Source organism: Leucoraja erinacea, chromosome 13 (genome assembly GCF_028641065.1).
Source record: "Leucoraja erinacea ecotype New England chromosome 13, Leri_hhj_1, whole genome shotgun sequence".
Classification (NCBI taxonomy): domain Eukaryota; kingdom Metazoa; phylum Chordata; class Chondrichthyes; order Rajiformes; family Rajidae; genus Leucoraja; species Leucoraja erinaceus.
Window position 1 is genome coordinate 45381999 of NC_073389.1, and position 12706 is coordinate 45394704.

Genomic DNA, 12706 nt, shown 5'->3' on the forward strand with positions numbered 1-12706 from the left:
ACCCGTAGTCAGGATCGAACCTGGGACTCTGGCACTTTAAGGCAGCAACTCTATCCCTGCACCACCGTGATATAACGTGTTTCTAAACATTTAATGATGCGATGTTTGAATGATGAATCTGGTGAGGTTAACCACATTGTGGATCGGGTGGAGGAGTGAGAACACCATTCAGTACTTCCACAGCTGCTGCTGGGTGTAAGACGTGCTTCTCCAACCCTGACAGGAACGATTCACTTCCTTGTTGAATGGCATGACCAGAAGCTCACCTCCACTTCCTGTTATGACTACCTCATAAAAAGTGCAGGTGGTTCTCAAAGGCACCAAGTTCAATAGCACCCTACTGGTTCCTGGGACCCCACTGGTTCCTGCCCCGGGTGACCTAAGTACTTCTCTGAAGAAGGGTCTCGACCTAAAATGTCGCCTATTCCTTTTCTCCAGATTCTTCCTGACCCGCTGAGTTTCTCCAGTATTTTGTGTCTATAAGTACAAATATCATAGTTCCATTTCGTTGCATATGACTATTAAACACTCACTGAAGTTTTGTGTGGAAGCCAGCAGTGTTTAGTTTAGTTTAGAGACTCAGTGTGGAAACAGGCCCTCCAGCCCACTGAGTCCACACCGACCAGCAATCCCTGCACACTAACACTATCCTATGCACACTAGGGACAATTTTCAATTTTATCAATCCAATTAACCTACAAACCTGTATGTCTATGGAGTGTGGGAGCAAACCAGAGCACCCGAAGAAAGCCCACGCAGGTCACAGGGAGAATGTACAAACTCCGTATAGACAGCACCTGTAGTCAGGATCGAACCCGGGTCTCTGGCGCTGTAAGGCAGCAGCTCCATCGCTACGCCACCGTGCCGGAGGAACTGCAGATATTAGTTTAAACCAACAACAGACACAAAAAGCTGGAGTAACTCAGTGAGACAGGCAACATCTCTGGGGAGAAGGAATAGGTGACGTTTTGGGCCGAGACCCTTCCTCAGACTGATGCTAGCTTCATCTCTATGAGATAGAAGGCAGTTCAAGTCAAAATCATTCTCAATCCAAATCATAACAAGTGCTCTCTCAACATCCACACATATAAACCTTTCATTGAAGGTATTCTGGGTGTTAGCCCCACATATTGTGTAACACTGAGCCATTCCAAACAAGAGGACCTAGGTATGATTCATGTTATTGCACAACACACTTGCCAGATAAACAAAGACATGCCTTATCCTTTATTGCTTCAAAAAATGCTTGACTGATTAATTGCTCTCCTTCAAGAAACACTGCACTAGAACCTCTGCTAAAAAATGATCCCAGGAATTAGTTGGTTAACCTATGATGAGCATTGGTCGGCACTGGGCTGGTACTCGCTGGAGTTTAGAAGAATGGGAGGGGCTTCATTGAAATGGACAAAATAGTGAAAGGGCTGGGTAGAGTGGATGTGGAGAGGATGTTTCCACCAGTGGGAGAGTCTAGTGGTCATAGGTCATAGCCTCAGAATTAAAGAACTTACTTTTAGGAAGGAGATGAGGGGAAATTTCTTTAGTCAGAGGGTGGCAAATCTGTGTCATTCTTTGCCACAGAAGGCTGTGGAGGCAAAGTCAGTGGATATTTTTAAGGCAGAGGTAGATAGATTCTTGATTAGTACAGGTGGTCAGAGGTTATGGGGAGAAGGCAGGAGAATGGGGTTAGGAGAAAGAGATCGATTAGCCATGATTGAATGGCGGAGTAGGCTTGATGGGCCGAATGGCCTAATTCTACTCGTATTCCATATGACCTTATGACCAAAACATAAAAACATAGAAAATAGGTGCAGGGGTAGGCTATTTGGCCCTCCGAGCCAGCACCGTCATTCAATATGATCATGGCTGATCATCCAAAATCAGTACCCTATTCCTGCTTTCTCCCCATATCCCTTGATTCCGTTAGCCTCAAGAGCTATATCTAACGCTCTCTTGAACACATCAAAGTAAATAAACAAAGTGCTGGAGGAATTCAACAGGCCAGGCAGCATCTTTGCAGGGAAATGGACAATCGGCATTTCGGTTCGGGACCCTTCGTCAGACCGATGAAGGGCCCTGACACAACACGTCACCTGTCCACAGATGCTGTCTGACCCACTGAATTTCACCAGCAGTTAATTATTATTCCACAAGATTCCAGCATCTGCGGTCTCTTTGTGTCACCAGAATCTCCAGTTTCCTGTAAACTAAATCCCTTACCCTTGGAACCATTTAAGTAAATCCTGCCTGGATCCTGTTTATGGCTTTCATATCCTGCAGTATACACAGTACTTCAAACCGGGCACATTCTGTTCTGGATGGCTGAATATTACACAACATGATTCATTGGAACTTTGCATGACCTGCATTCAACAGGATGTCAGAATTGCATCTGTCTTTCACAGTTCTGTCAGCTACAAGTGAAATAAGTAAATATCAAGTGTTCCTGATTTTAAGCTACAGGAACCCAATCATCAACTTGCACACAGGCCTTTGCTTTAGAACATCCTGCCTTAGTTCTTTTTAGTTTCAGTTTTAGAGATACAGCACAGAAACAAGCCATTCGGCTCACCTATTCCACGCCGAAAAGTGATCCCTGCACGCGAACACTACCCTACACACACTAGGGATGATTTACAATTATACCAAGTCAATTACCCGATAGACCTGTACATCTTTGGAGTGTGGGAGGAAACTGGAGCAACCGGAGGAAACCCACACAGGTCACAGGGAGAATGTACAAACTTCGTACAAACAGCATCCGTAGTCAGGATTGAACCAGGGTCTCTGGTGCTGTAGGGCAGCAACTCTGCCGCTGCGCCATCGTGCCGCAGCTGAAAATGTGTCTGAGAACGGAACATGCTAGTTGCAAACCAGTTGAGTGAAATTTGTGATGTGGTGACAAGATTTGTGGCAATTTTGTTTTCCTCTTAAATTACAGTTCACTTTGCGAGATCGGATTTTGTGCTTTACGCCAACCATATAGATTACGGCTGGAAACCAGTGTGCCTTGATAACTGGAGCACCAAAGATGCAAAACAAGTCTGCAGGAAGATGGGATTCCCCAGGTAAGGCTAAACAAAATGGTGCATTTCTGGTGCATTCCCTTAAAAAGAATAATTTACCTGATCATGATCTTTCACATGTTTAACGATTATGTTGCCAGGGTTCGAGCTATAGGGAGAGGTTAAGCAGGCTAGGACTTGAATTCTTGGAGCGTAGGAGGATGAAGGGTGATCTTACAAAGGTGTACAAAATCAGGAGAGGAATAGATCGGGTCAAGTTTTTTCACTAGGGTAGGGGAATTGAGCACCATAGGTTTAAGGTGAAGGAGGAAAGATTTAATAGGAACCTAAGGGATAATTTGTTCACACAAAGAGTGGTGGGTATATGGAACGAGCTGCCGGAGGAGGTTGTTGAGGCAGGTACTATCACAATGAATAAGAAACATTTGGAAAGGTACATGGTTTAGAAGGATATGGGCCAAACATAGGTTTAGAAGTAATGGGCCAAACACAGTCAGGTGGGACTGGTGTGGTTGGGGCATGTAAGTCAGCATGGGCAAGTTGGGCTGAAGGGCCTGTTTCCAAGCTGTAAGATACAATGAGCTAGTAACGCAAGATGGAAACAGGGCATTTGGCCCACTGAGTCCAAGCTGACCACTCGTACACTAGTTCTATGCTAGACTACTTACACACATCTACAGAAGTAATTGTTTGCAGTTTTGGTCTCCTAATTTGAATTGTGTGCTGTTTGTTGTCCTAATTTGAGGAAGGACATTCTTGCTATTGAGGGAGTGCAGTGTAGATTTGCCAGGTTAATTCCCGGGATGGCGGGATTGACATATGATGAAAGGATGGATCCAATGGGCTTGTATTCACTGGAATTTAAGATGAGAGGATCTTATAGAAACGTAAAATTCTTAAGGGATTGGATAGGCCAGATGCAGGATTTTTTTTCCTGATGTTGGGGGAATCCAGAACTAGGGGTCACAGTTTAAGCATAAGGGGTAGGCCATTTAGGACTGAGATGTGGAAAAACATTTTAGCCCAGAGTGTTATGAATCTGTGGAATTCCCTGCCACAGAAGGCAATGGAGGCCAATTCACTGGATGTATTCAAGAGAGAGTTAGATATACAGTAGCTCTTAGGGTTAACGGAATCAAGGGATATGGGGTGAAAGCAGGAATGGGGTACTGATTTTGGACGATCAGCCATGATCATATTGAATGGCGGTTCTGGCTCGATTGGTCGAATGGCCCAACTCCTGCAACTATTTTTAATGTTTCTATGTCAGCTAACCCATAAACCTGCCTGCCACAGGGAGAATGTACAAAGTCTACACAATTGCTCCCATAGTCAGGATTGAACCTGGGTTGTATGGCACTGTGAGACAGCAGCTCTACCCGCTTCACCACTGAGCCACCCTTTACATTATTAATGTTACAAATGTCTGTGTCGTTGTATTTCAAATTCTCCACTTAATACGAGTCAAAGAACGCCTAACACATTGCCTCCTACAACATTATGTATTCAAGTTCTCCAGAGATGCTGCCTGACCCGTTGAGTTCCTCCAGCACTTTGTGTCTTTCCTTGCTTCCATCACATTCAGTCCAATACTGTCCACCTTAGCATTCTTTCCTAACGTCCTTCTCCTCAAAGTTGACACGTTAAATTTGGTGCACCGATTCATTGTTCCATATGCTCTTTACTCATTTATATTTGATGTTGAACTAATGCCTAATGCACTAAAATCAGCTACTGGAGGAGAAGAAAAAAACCCATTGAAGCTCTGGATCCCAAAGCAAACCATCACCGAGGTTTTCCCTGTCCTGTTTTGGAGTCGATAGTGCACCTGAATCCATAGAGATAATTTGTTATAAATAGCCAAGAACTGCATTAATGTTGGGTTTGGCAACTGCATGGACGATGGAAGGAGATACTGATTGCTATTTTCGGCAAACATTTTTCATGATAGGTCTGCAAGTTGCTCCTAAGTTGTAGGAGCAGAATTAGGCCATTCAGCCCATCAAGCCTACTCTGCACTCAACCATGGCTGATCTATCTTTCCCTCTCAACACAATTCTCCTGCCTTAGACCCATAACCCCCTCTTGTTAAGGACCACATTTATTTTCTTACCAGTGTAGCGACCACATCCCTCTGCCCACATGTTTGTCTTTTCATTAGGACGTGTAACCCTGGATATTCAGCTCCCAGCTCCAATATTCTTTTGGCCACGTCTCCACAATGCCCACAACGTCGTACCTACTAACTTCTAACTGCTCTATAAGCTCTCCACTTTGTTCCGTATACAATGTGCATTCAAATATAACACCTTTAGTACGGTATTCACCACGCCGCTTCTCACATCGGCCCCGATTTTACCCGGCCTTACTCTCTTGTCCTATTACATTTTGTCCTATTACCTTTGGAGACTTCAGTAAGTTCTCCTGCACTCTCCTTCCCTTCATGATAAAATAATTTGGAATAAAATTGTCCATCACTACTTTAAATCTTACGGTTACTTTCTTGAAGTCTATCAAAGACTGCAAGATAAAATGCGGTCTGACCAGTGCCTTATAAGATAGAAGCAGACACAAAATAAAATGCATGTGAAAAGGCATCAAGAATTTGTATTTTATTATTGTTATCCTCAACATATATAAAATCATGAGATTAATAGAGCGGGTAGATGCACAGAGTCTCTTGCCCAGAGTAGGTGAATCGAGGAACAGAGGACATAGGTTTAAGGTGAAAGGGAAAAGATTTAATAGGAATCTGAGGGGTAACATTTCCACACGATGGGTGGTGGGTATATGGAACAAGCTGCCAGAGGAGGAGATTGAGGCTGAAACTATCCAAACGTTTAAGAAACAGTTAGACAGGTACATGGATAGGACAAGTATGGTGGGATATGATCCAAAGGTGGGCAGGTGGGACTAATGTAGCTGGGACATGTTGGCCGGTGTGGGCAGGTTGGCTGAAGGGCCTGTTTCAACACTGTGTTTTCAAGGCTCTTACCCCTAGGCAGAATCTAAAATCTTCTATCTCTTACTAGGCTTTAAAAAAAAATCCCAGATAGGGGGTGCACAGTGGCACAGCTGGTGGAGCTGCTGCCTCACGGCGCCTGATACTCCGGTTCGATCCCGACCTCGGGTGCTGTCTTTACGGAGGTTGCACGTTCTCTCTGCGACCTTGTGGGCTTTTTAACGGGTGCCCTGGTTTTGCTTCCACATCCCAAGGACGTGCAGGTTTGCAGGTTAATGTAAACTGCCCCTAGTGCGTAGGGAGAGAGAGTGGGATAACACAGAACTGATTTGAACGGGTGTTCGAGGTCGGCCTGGACTGGGCGGGCCGAAGGGCCTGTTTCCATGCTGTATCTTTCATCCAATCTATCAGAATGAACAACTTCCCTGGTTACGTGTATTAATTTTTGCTTCTCCATCTGTTCCACAGAAAGACGTATTCAAACTATGGATCAGCCTCGGCGAACACAATCAAGGATACTGATTTCTTGATTCTGAATGAGACTATTAAAAAACGAAACATCCACCATAAATTAACCATCAGGTCAGGCATTGCAGAGTATTCTTCACATTTCAAGTTATTCCCTTGTCATGTATTTATACACTGAACTGATTGTGATCGCTTATTGTCTTTCTGCTGACTGGTTAGCACGCTACAAAAGCTTTTCAGTCCGCCTAAACCTACCCGATCTCCCGGTTGCTAAACACGTTTAACTTCCCCTCCCATTCCCACACTGACGTTTCTGTCCTGTGCCTCCTCCACTGTCAGAGTGAGGCCCATTGGCGCAAATTGGAGGAACAGCACCTCATATTTAGCTTGGGCAGCTACAACCCAGCGGTATGAATATCGCCTTCTCTAACTTCACGTAACCCTTGCTTTCACTCTCTCTCTCCCCCCCCCCCCCCCATCCTAGTTCTCCAACCAGTCTGACTGTCCCCTTGATTACATTTTTATCATTGTATGCTTTGTCATTATCTTCCCCTAGCTAATAATGATCCAGAAACATAGAAATATAGAAAATAGGTGCAGGAGTAGGCCATTCGGCTCTTTGAGCCAGCACCGACATTCAATATGATCATGGCTGATCATTCAAAATCAGTACCCATTTCCTGCCTGTTCCCCATATTGTTTGATTCCGTTACCCCTAAGAGCTAAATCTAACTCTCTCTTGAAATCATCCAGTGAATTGGCCTCCACTGCCTTCTGTGGCAGAGAATTCGACAGATTCACAACTCTATTCTACATTTTCCATGACTTTCGGCCCCTTTGATGTCTCGTTTTCACACCTTACTTTCTTCATCTCAGTGCCTCCCTCCCCCGACTCTCAGTCTGAAGAAGGGTCTCGACCCGAAACGTCACCCATACCTTCTCCCTGGAGATGTTGCCTATCCCGCTGAGTTATTCCAGCATTTTGTGTCTACCTTCAAAAGCTTTTCACTGTACCTCGGCACACATGACGATAAACCAAACTGAATTGAACATTGCTCTGCACCATTTTAATGCCCTGCTTAGAAATACGTTTCTCATTTGCAGCAAGATTTGTGAATCTGGATCGGTGGTCACATTACGCTGTATAGGTAGGCATTGATTTATTATTACAAAACCCTTTTCAAACGTTTGTCTCTGAATCTATTTCACAAATCGGTAGTAATGTCGAATCGGCAGTAAGGAAGGCAAATGCAATGCTCGCATTTATTTCGAGAGGACTAGAATATAAAACAGGGATGTAATGCTGAGGCTTTCTCAGGTCCCATTTGGAATATTTTGAGCAGTTTTGGGCCCCATATCTGAGGAAGGATGTGCTGGCGTTGGAGAGGGTCCAGAGGAGGTTTACGGGAATGATCCCAGGATTGGAGTGGGCTGTTAGATTGATGAGCGTTCAACGACACTGGGTCTGCACGCGCTGGAGTTTACAAGGATGAGGGGGGACCTCATTGGAGTTTACCGATTAGTGATAGAGTGGATGTGGAGAGGATGTTTCCACTAGTGGGGGAGTCTAGGACCAGAGGCCATAGCCACAGAATAAAAGGAAGTACCTTTAGAAAGGAGATAAGGAGGAATTTCATGTCAGAGGATGGTGAATCTGTGATATTCATTGCCACAGACGGCTGTGGAGGCCAATTTATGGATATTTTTAAGGCGGATTTATAAGGCAGATCCTTGATTAGTAAGGGTGTCAGGAGTTACGGGGAGAAGGCAGGAGGCATAGATCATCCATGATTGAATTGCGGAGTAGGCTTGATGGGCCGAATGGCCTAATTATGTTCCTAAAACTTATGAACTTATGATTACGCACTGATGGACTAAGTATAATCATCAGCCATGATCTTATTGAGATCATTTCATGCCAGGGAACTCCTTGTTGCAACAATCATAGAAACATAGAAAATAGGTGCAGGAGGAGGCCATTCGGCTCTTCGAGCCAGCACCGTCAAAAGCCTTTTCCCATTGTTTGGGAATTAACTGTTGCATTTCTTCTCCTCCTCAAACGCAGCTTGCGGAATCCGCCAGCCCTTTCCAAACGCCACGGGACGAATAGTCGGAGGGAATCCAGCACTTGAAGGCGAGTTCCCATGGCAGGTCAGCCTCCAAGTGAGGGGCAAGCACCTTTGTGGTGGCTCCATCATCACGCCCAACTGGGTCGTTACAGCAGCTCACTGTGGAGAAAGGCAAGTCAAGTCACCACCTTCCCTTCGCAAGCCATGTGCTAACATTTATTAATCTTGTTTAGCTTAGTTTACTTTAGAGGTACAGCACTGAAAAAGGCCCTTCGGCCCACCAAGTCTGCACCAACCGAGTAATCATGTATTGTCTTTCTGCTGACTGGCTAGCAGGCAACAAAAGCTTTTCTCTGTACCTCTCTACCTCAGTACACATGACAATAAACTAAACTAAACTAAACTAAACAACCTAGAAACAAGCCCTTTGGCCCACCGAGTCCATGCAGACCATCGATCACCCATGCATGTCATATTTTGATTGGGTTGCTTACAACTGAGTGGTATGAACATTGATTGGACATGTTGGTCACTCCAGCACTTTGTGCATTCTTTTCTTCTCTTGCATTTGCAGTTCCTGTCTCTACAGCTGTTAATTGCGTTTGTAAGGGACTCCTGTATTGAAAGCTTTGCCGTTCCTCAAAGGAAAAGAGCTCCACAGGAACGTAAAGGAAAACATCCAGCAGAAAACCTGTGAACAGAGGAAAAATGATGGATGGGTAACTGAGCAACCTGGGGACACCTATAACATTCCCGAGTGTAGTTTAGTTTAGTTTAGAGATACAGTGTGGAAACAGGCTCTTCGGCCCACCGAGTCCGCTCTGACCACCAATCCCTGCACATTAACACTATCATACACACACTAGAAGAAAATTTATACATACACCAAGCCAATTAACCTATAAACCTGTGCGTATTTGGAGTGTAGGAGAAAACCGAAGATCTCGGAGAAAACCCAAGCGGACAGGGGCAGAATATACAAACTCCGTGCAGACAGCACCCGTAGTCGGGATTGAACCCAGGTCTCTGGCGCTGCACGCGCGGTAAGCCAGCATCTCTACCGCTGCGCCACCATGGTTGAGTTCTTCAGCATTGTCAGGAACCAAGCACCAAAGGATCTGCCCACAACAAGCCATGGGCAGAGTTGAACTTAACACACTCTTTGTGTGCTAGCCACAGAGGTGCATCTGCAATCACGCATTACAATCACTTCACTCTTTTAAATCTATGCTTTGCCAGCAAGATTTCTCACTTTAACTATGCTCTTCTTAATCTCCTCTCAGATAGATAGCTTGGAGTAACCTTGAACAGACTTTATTGGACATTACCTTCCACGGAACGTTATTCGTGTTAACCCCCTTTGTCATGTATCTGAACACTATGGATGCCTCAATTGCAATCATAGAAACACATGATCATGGCTGATTGTCATTTGAAACATGGAAGATGGACATGAAAGAAGAAATACCCCATTCCTGCTTTCGCCCCATATCCCTTGATACCGTTAGCCCTAAGAACTATATCTAACTCTCTCATGAAAACATCCAGTAAATTGGCCTCCACTGCCTTCTGTGGCAGAGATTTCCACAGATTCACCACTCTCTGGATGAAAACGTTTTTCCTCATCTCAGTCCTAAATGGCCTACCCCTTATTCTTATGTTGCATTGTCTTTCTGTTGACTGGTTCGCAGGCAACACAAGTTTTTTGCTGTACCTCGGTAAACTAAACTAAACTAAACAAAACAACTGAACAAGAGGCATGTTCTTTGTGCAGGATAGATTACCAGTGCTGCAGCCGTGCATCTTACACAGGGTTGTAAGCAAAATCTAATGCTGTGGTGGATGTTTGTGTTGAATTTTTATTGTGTATTGTGTGTTCTTTTTTATTGTACCGCTGCTGGCAAGTTAATTTCACTGCAATTTATTGTGTATGTGAGGAATAAATCTGATTATTGACTATGACTATCGAGATTACAAGCAATGGTGTTATCTATGTATGCCTACATATTGGGGAAACAAAGAGGCTAATGTTGCTACTGATGACTGTTGGAAAGGTCAATTATCTCTCCTTGCAAGTGGAATTTGCTGAGGCTGAGGCTCCATAAGGTGCTGGTCACGTTGCATTTGGAATATTGTGAGCAATTTTGAGCACCATGCCTGAGAAATTATGTGCTGGCTCTGGAGTGGGTCCAGAGGAGGTTTACACAAATGATCCCAGGGATGAGTGGGTTAACATATGATGAGCGTTATATTTAAGAGATGGAGTTAGATGTGGCCCTTGTGGCTAAAGGGATTTGGGGGTATGGAGAGAAGGCAGGTATAGGATACTGAGTTGGATGATCAGCCATGATCATATTGAATGGCGGTGCAGGCTCAAAGGGCCGAATTACCTATTCCTGCACCTATTTTTTATGTTTCTGTGTTTCTATGTTTGATGACACGGGTCCTGTACTCATTGGAGTTTAGAAGACTGGGGGGGGGGGGGGCTCATTGAAACATACAGAACAGTGAAAGGCTTGGATAGAGTGGATGTGGAGATGATGTTTCCACTAGTGGGAGAGCCTAGGGAGAATTATGCCTGCCGAAGAGATCGATCTCTTAGGTAGCCATAATTCTCCGTGCCTTTCATGCACTGTACATGTAATACGCGAAAGTCTGTGCAGGTGACGTGCCGTCAACGCTGCTTCAAGCCGTCAATGACAAGTGGAGCTGAAGGCAGCTGAAATTCTGCCTTTGCCGCGTGGACTGCGTACTGTGCATGTTTCTTGGCGGGTTTTTCAAACATGGATTGTGTGAGTATCTTAAGAAACAAAGAGAGAAGAATGGAGTTTGTGTACAAATAATGTGGTAAGTAGATTTCTTTGAGCTATATGTTTTTAAATACCATATTTCCCGGCAATGAATACCCTATTTTTTACCCCAAAATAAGGCACGAAAATCTGCATGCGTCTTGGAGGCCGAAGGTTAGGTTGTTAGCCAAGAAAGATAGACTTCGCAATCCCTCAGTACAGCAGCATCAAGAACGATGTTGCTGTACTGAGGTATAGCCAAGTCTATCCCTCATTGCTAGCAGCTGATGGGAAGCGGCTGTAAAGTGGGAAGCGGTTGTAAAAGGACAGCGCTGCTGAGGGGGGGGGCAGTTTCTTTCACATGGTGTGGGGAGTCTGGCCAGGGGTAAAGTTGCGGAAGGGCAGGAGCGTTGAGAAGAAGGGGGTCGGGGATCATGCCAGCAACCAGCTCAAGAGCAGGTCAGCGGGCGATGAATAAAAGGACAGCGGGCGGTGGATCTTACTCCTGTGCCAACGTGAGTAACCTCAATTGGTCCCTTGTTCGCACTGACACAGGAGTAAGCTCCACCGCCCGCTGTCCTGTTATCCATCGCCCGCTGACCCGCTGTGCTCTATGATCTATGCTCTTGAGCTGGTCCTCTCACTGTTCAGACAGAGAGCACTGCCAGAGGTGAGCGGGCCGGCAGAAGCCGCTGAGGTCCCGGTAGCCGCTCGCAGCCACCCGAGCTACTTCCCTCCCTGGCCACAATGCAGTGGCTTAGTGACCGGAGCGCCGCGGCAACGGTGAGTGAGTGAGTGGCTTACTGGCATGATCCCTGACCCCCTCCTTCTCAACGCTCCCGCCCTCCCCGCAACTTTACCCCAGGCCAGACTCCCCACACGCTGTGAAAGAAACTCTCCCCCCAATTGGTCCTTTGACCTAGTATTGTCATTCAATAAGATCACAACTGATTCAACTTGTCCCGGTGTGCTCCCGTTTTTCCCACCATCTCTCCACCTGCCGTCACCCTCCACCCCCCAACCATTCAGTAATTCAGAATGAAGGCGATTTGGAAGCCTTGGGGAAATTGAATTGTTACTTTATTTATTTATTTATTAATTTTTTTGAGCGTGAGAAATTCTATGTCCCGCCAGCCTTCTTTCAAAATTTAGCAACTCAAAAAGGGGGTGCGTCTTTATTGTCGGGAAATACGGTACTTTATTAAGAGATATGGCTTTTGAAGACTTTATAAAAGTCGACTGACAGCTTACGGAGAGATCAATCTGCGCATGCCTGGTTTAAGGTTTTTTTAAAAGCCGACTGGCTGCCTACCCTGAGTGCCAGCTGGGGAGGCGGTGGTTTGGGTGGGAAGGGACAAATTGACCAGGGAGTAACGGAGGGAGCGGTCGCTGCGG

The 12706-nt window shown here is 45.4% G+C and overlaps 1 protein-coding gene across 1 annotated transcript in view; it reads left to right on the top strand.

Annotated features, from left to right (window-relative positions):
- LOC129702493 (transmembrane protease serine 2-like) overlaps positions 1-12706 on the top strand; it is a 45256-nt gene that overhangs the window by 10293 nt on the left and 22257 nt on the right. Inside the window, exons 6-9 of the mRNA XM_055644220.1 lie at positions 2939-3065; positions 6454-6567; positions 7558-7601; positions 8519-8728. Coding sequence (XP_055500195.1) covers positions 2939-3065; positions 6454-6567; positions 7558-7601; positions 8519-8728 — 495 coding nt within the window. The remainder of the gene's footprint in view (positions 1-2938; positions 3066-6453; positions 6568-7557; positions 7602-8518; positions 8729-12706) is intronic.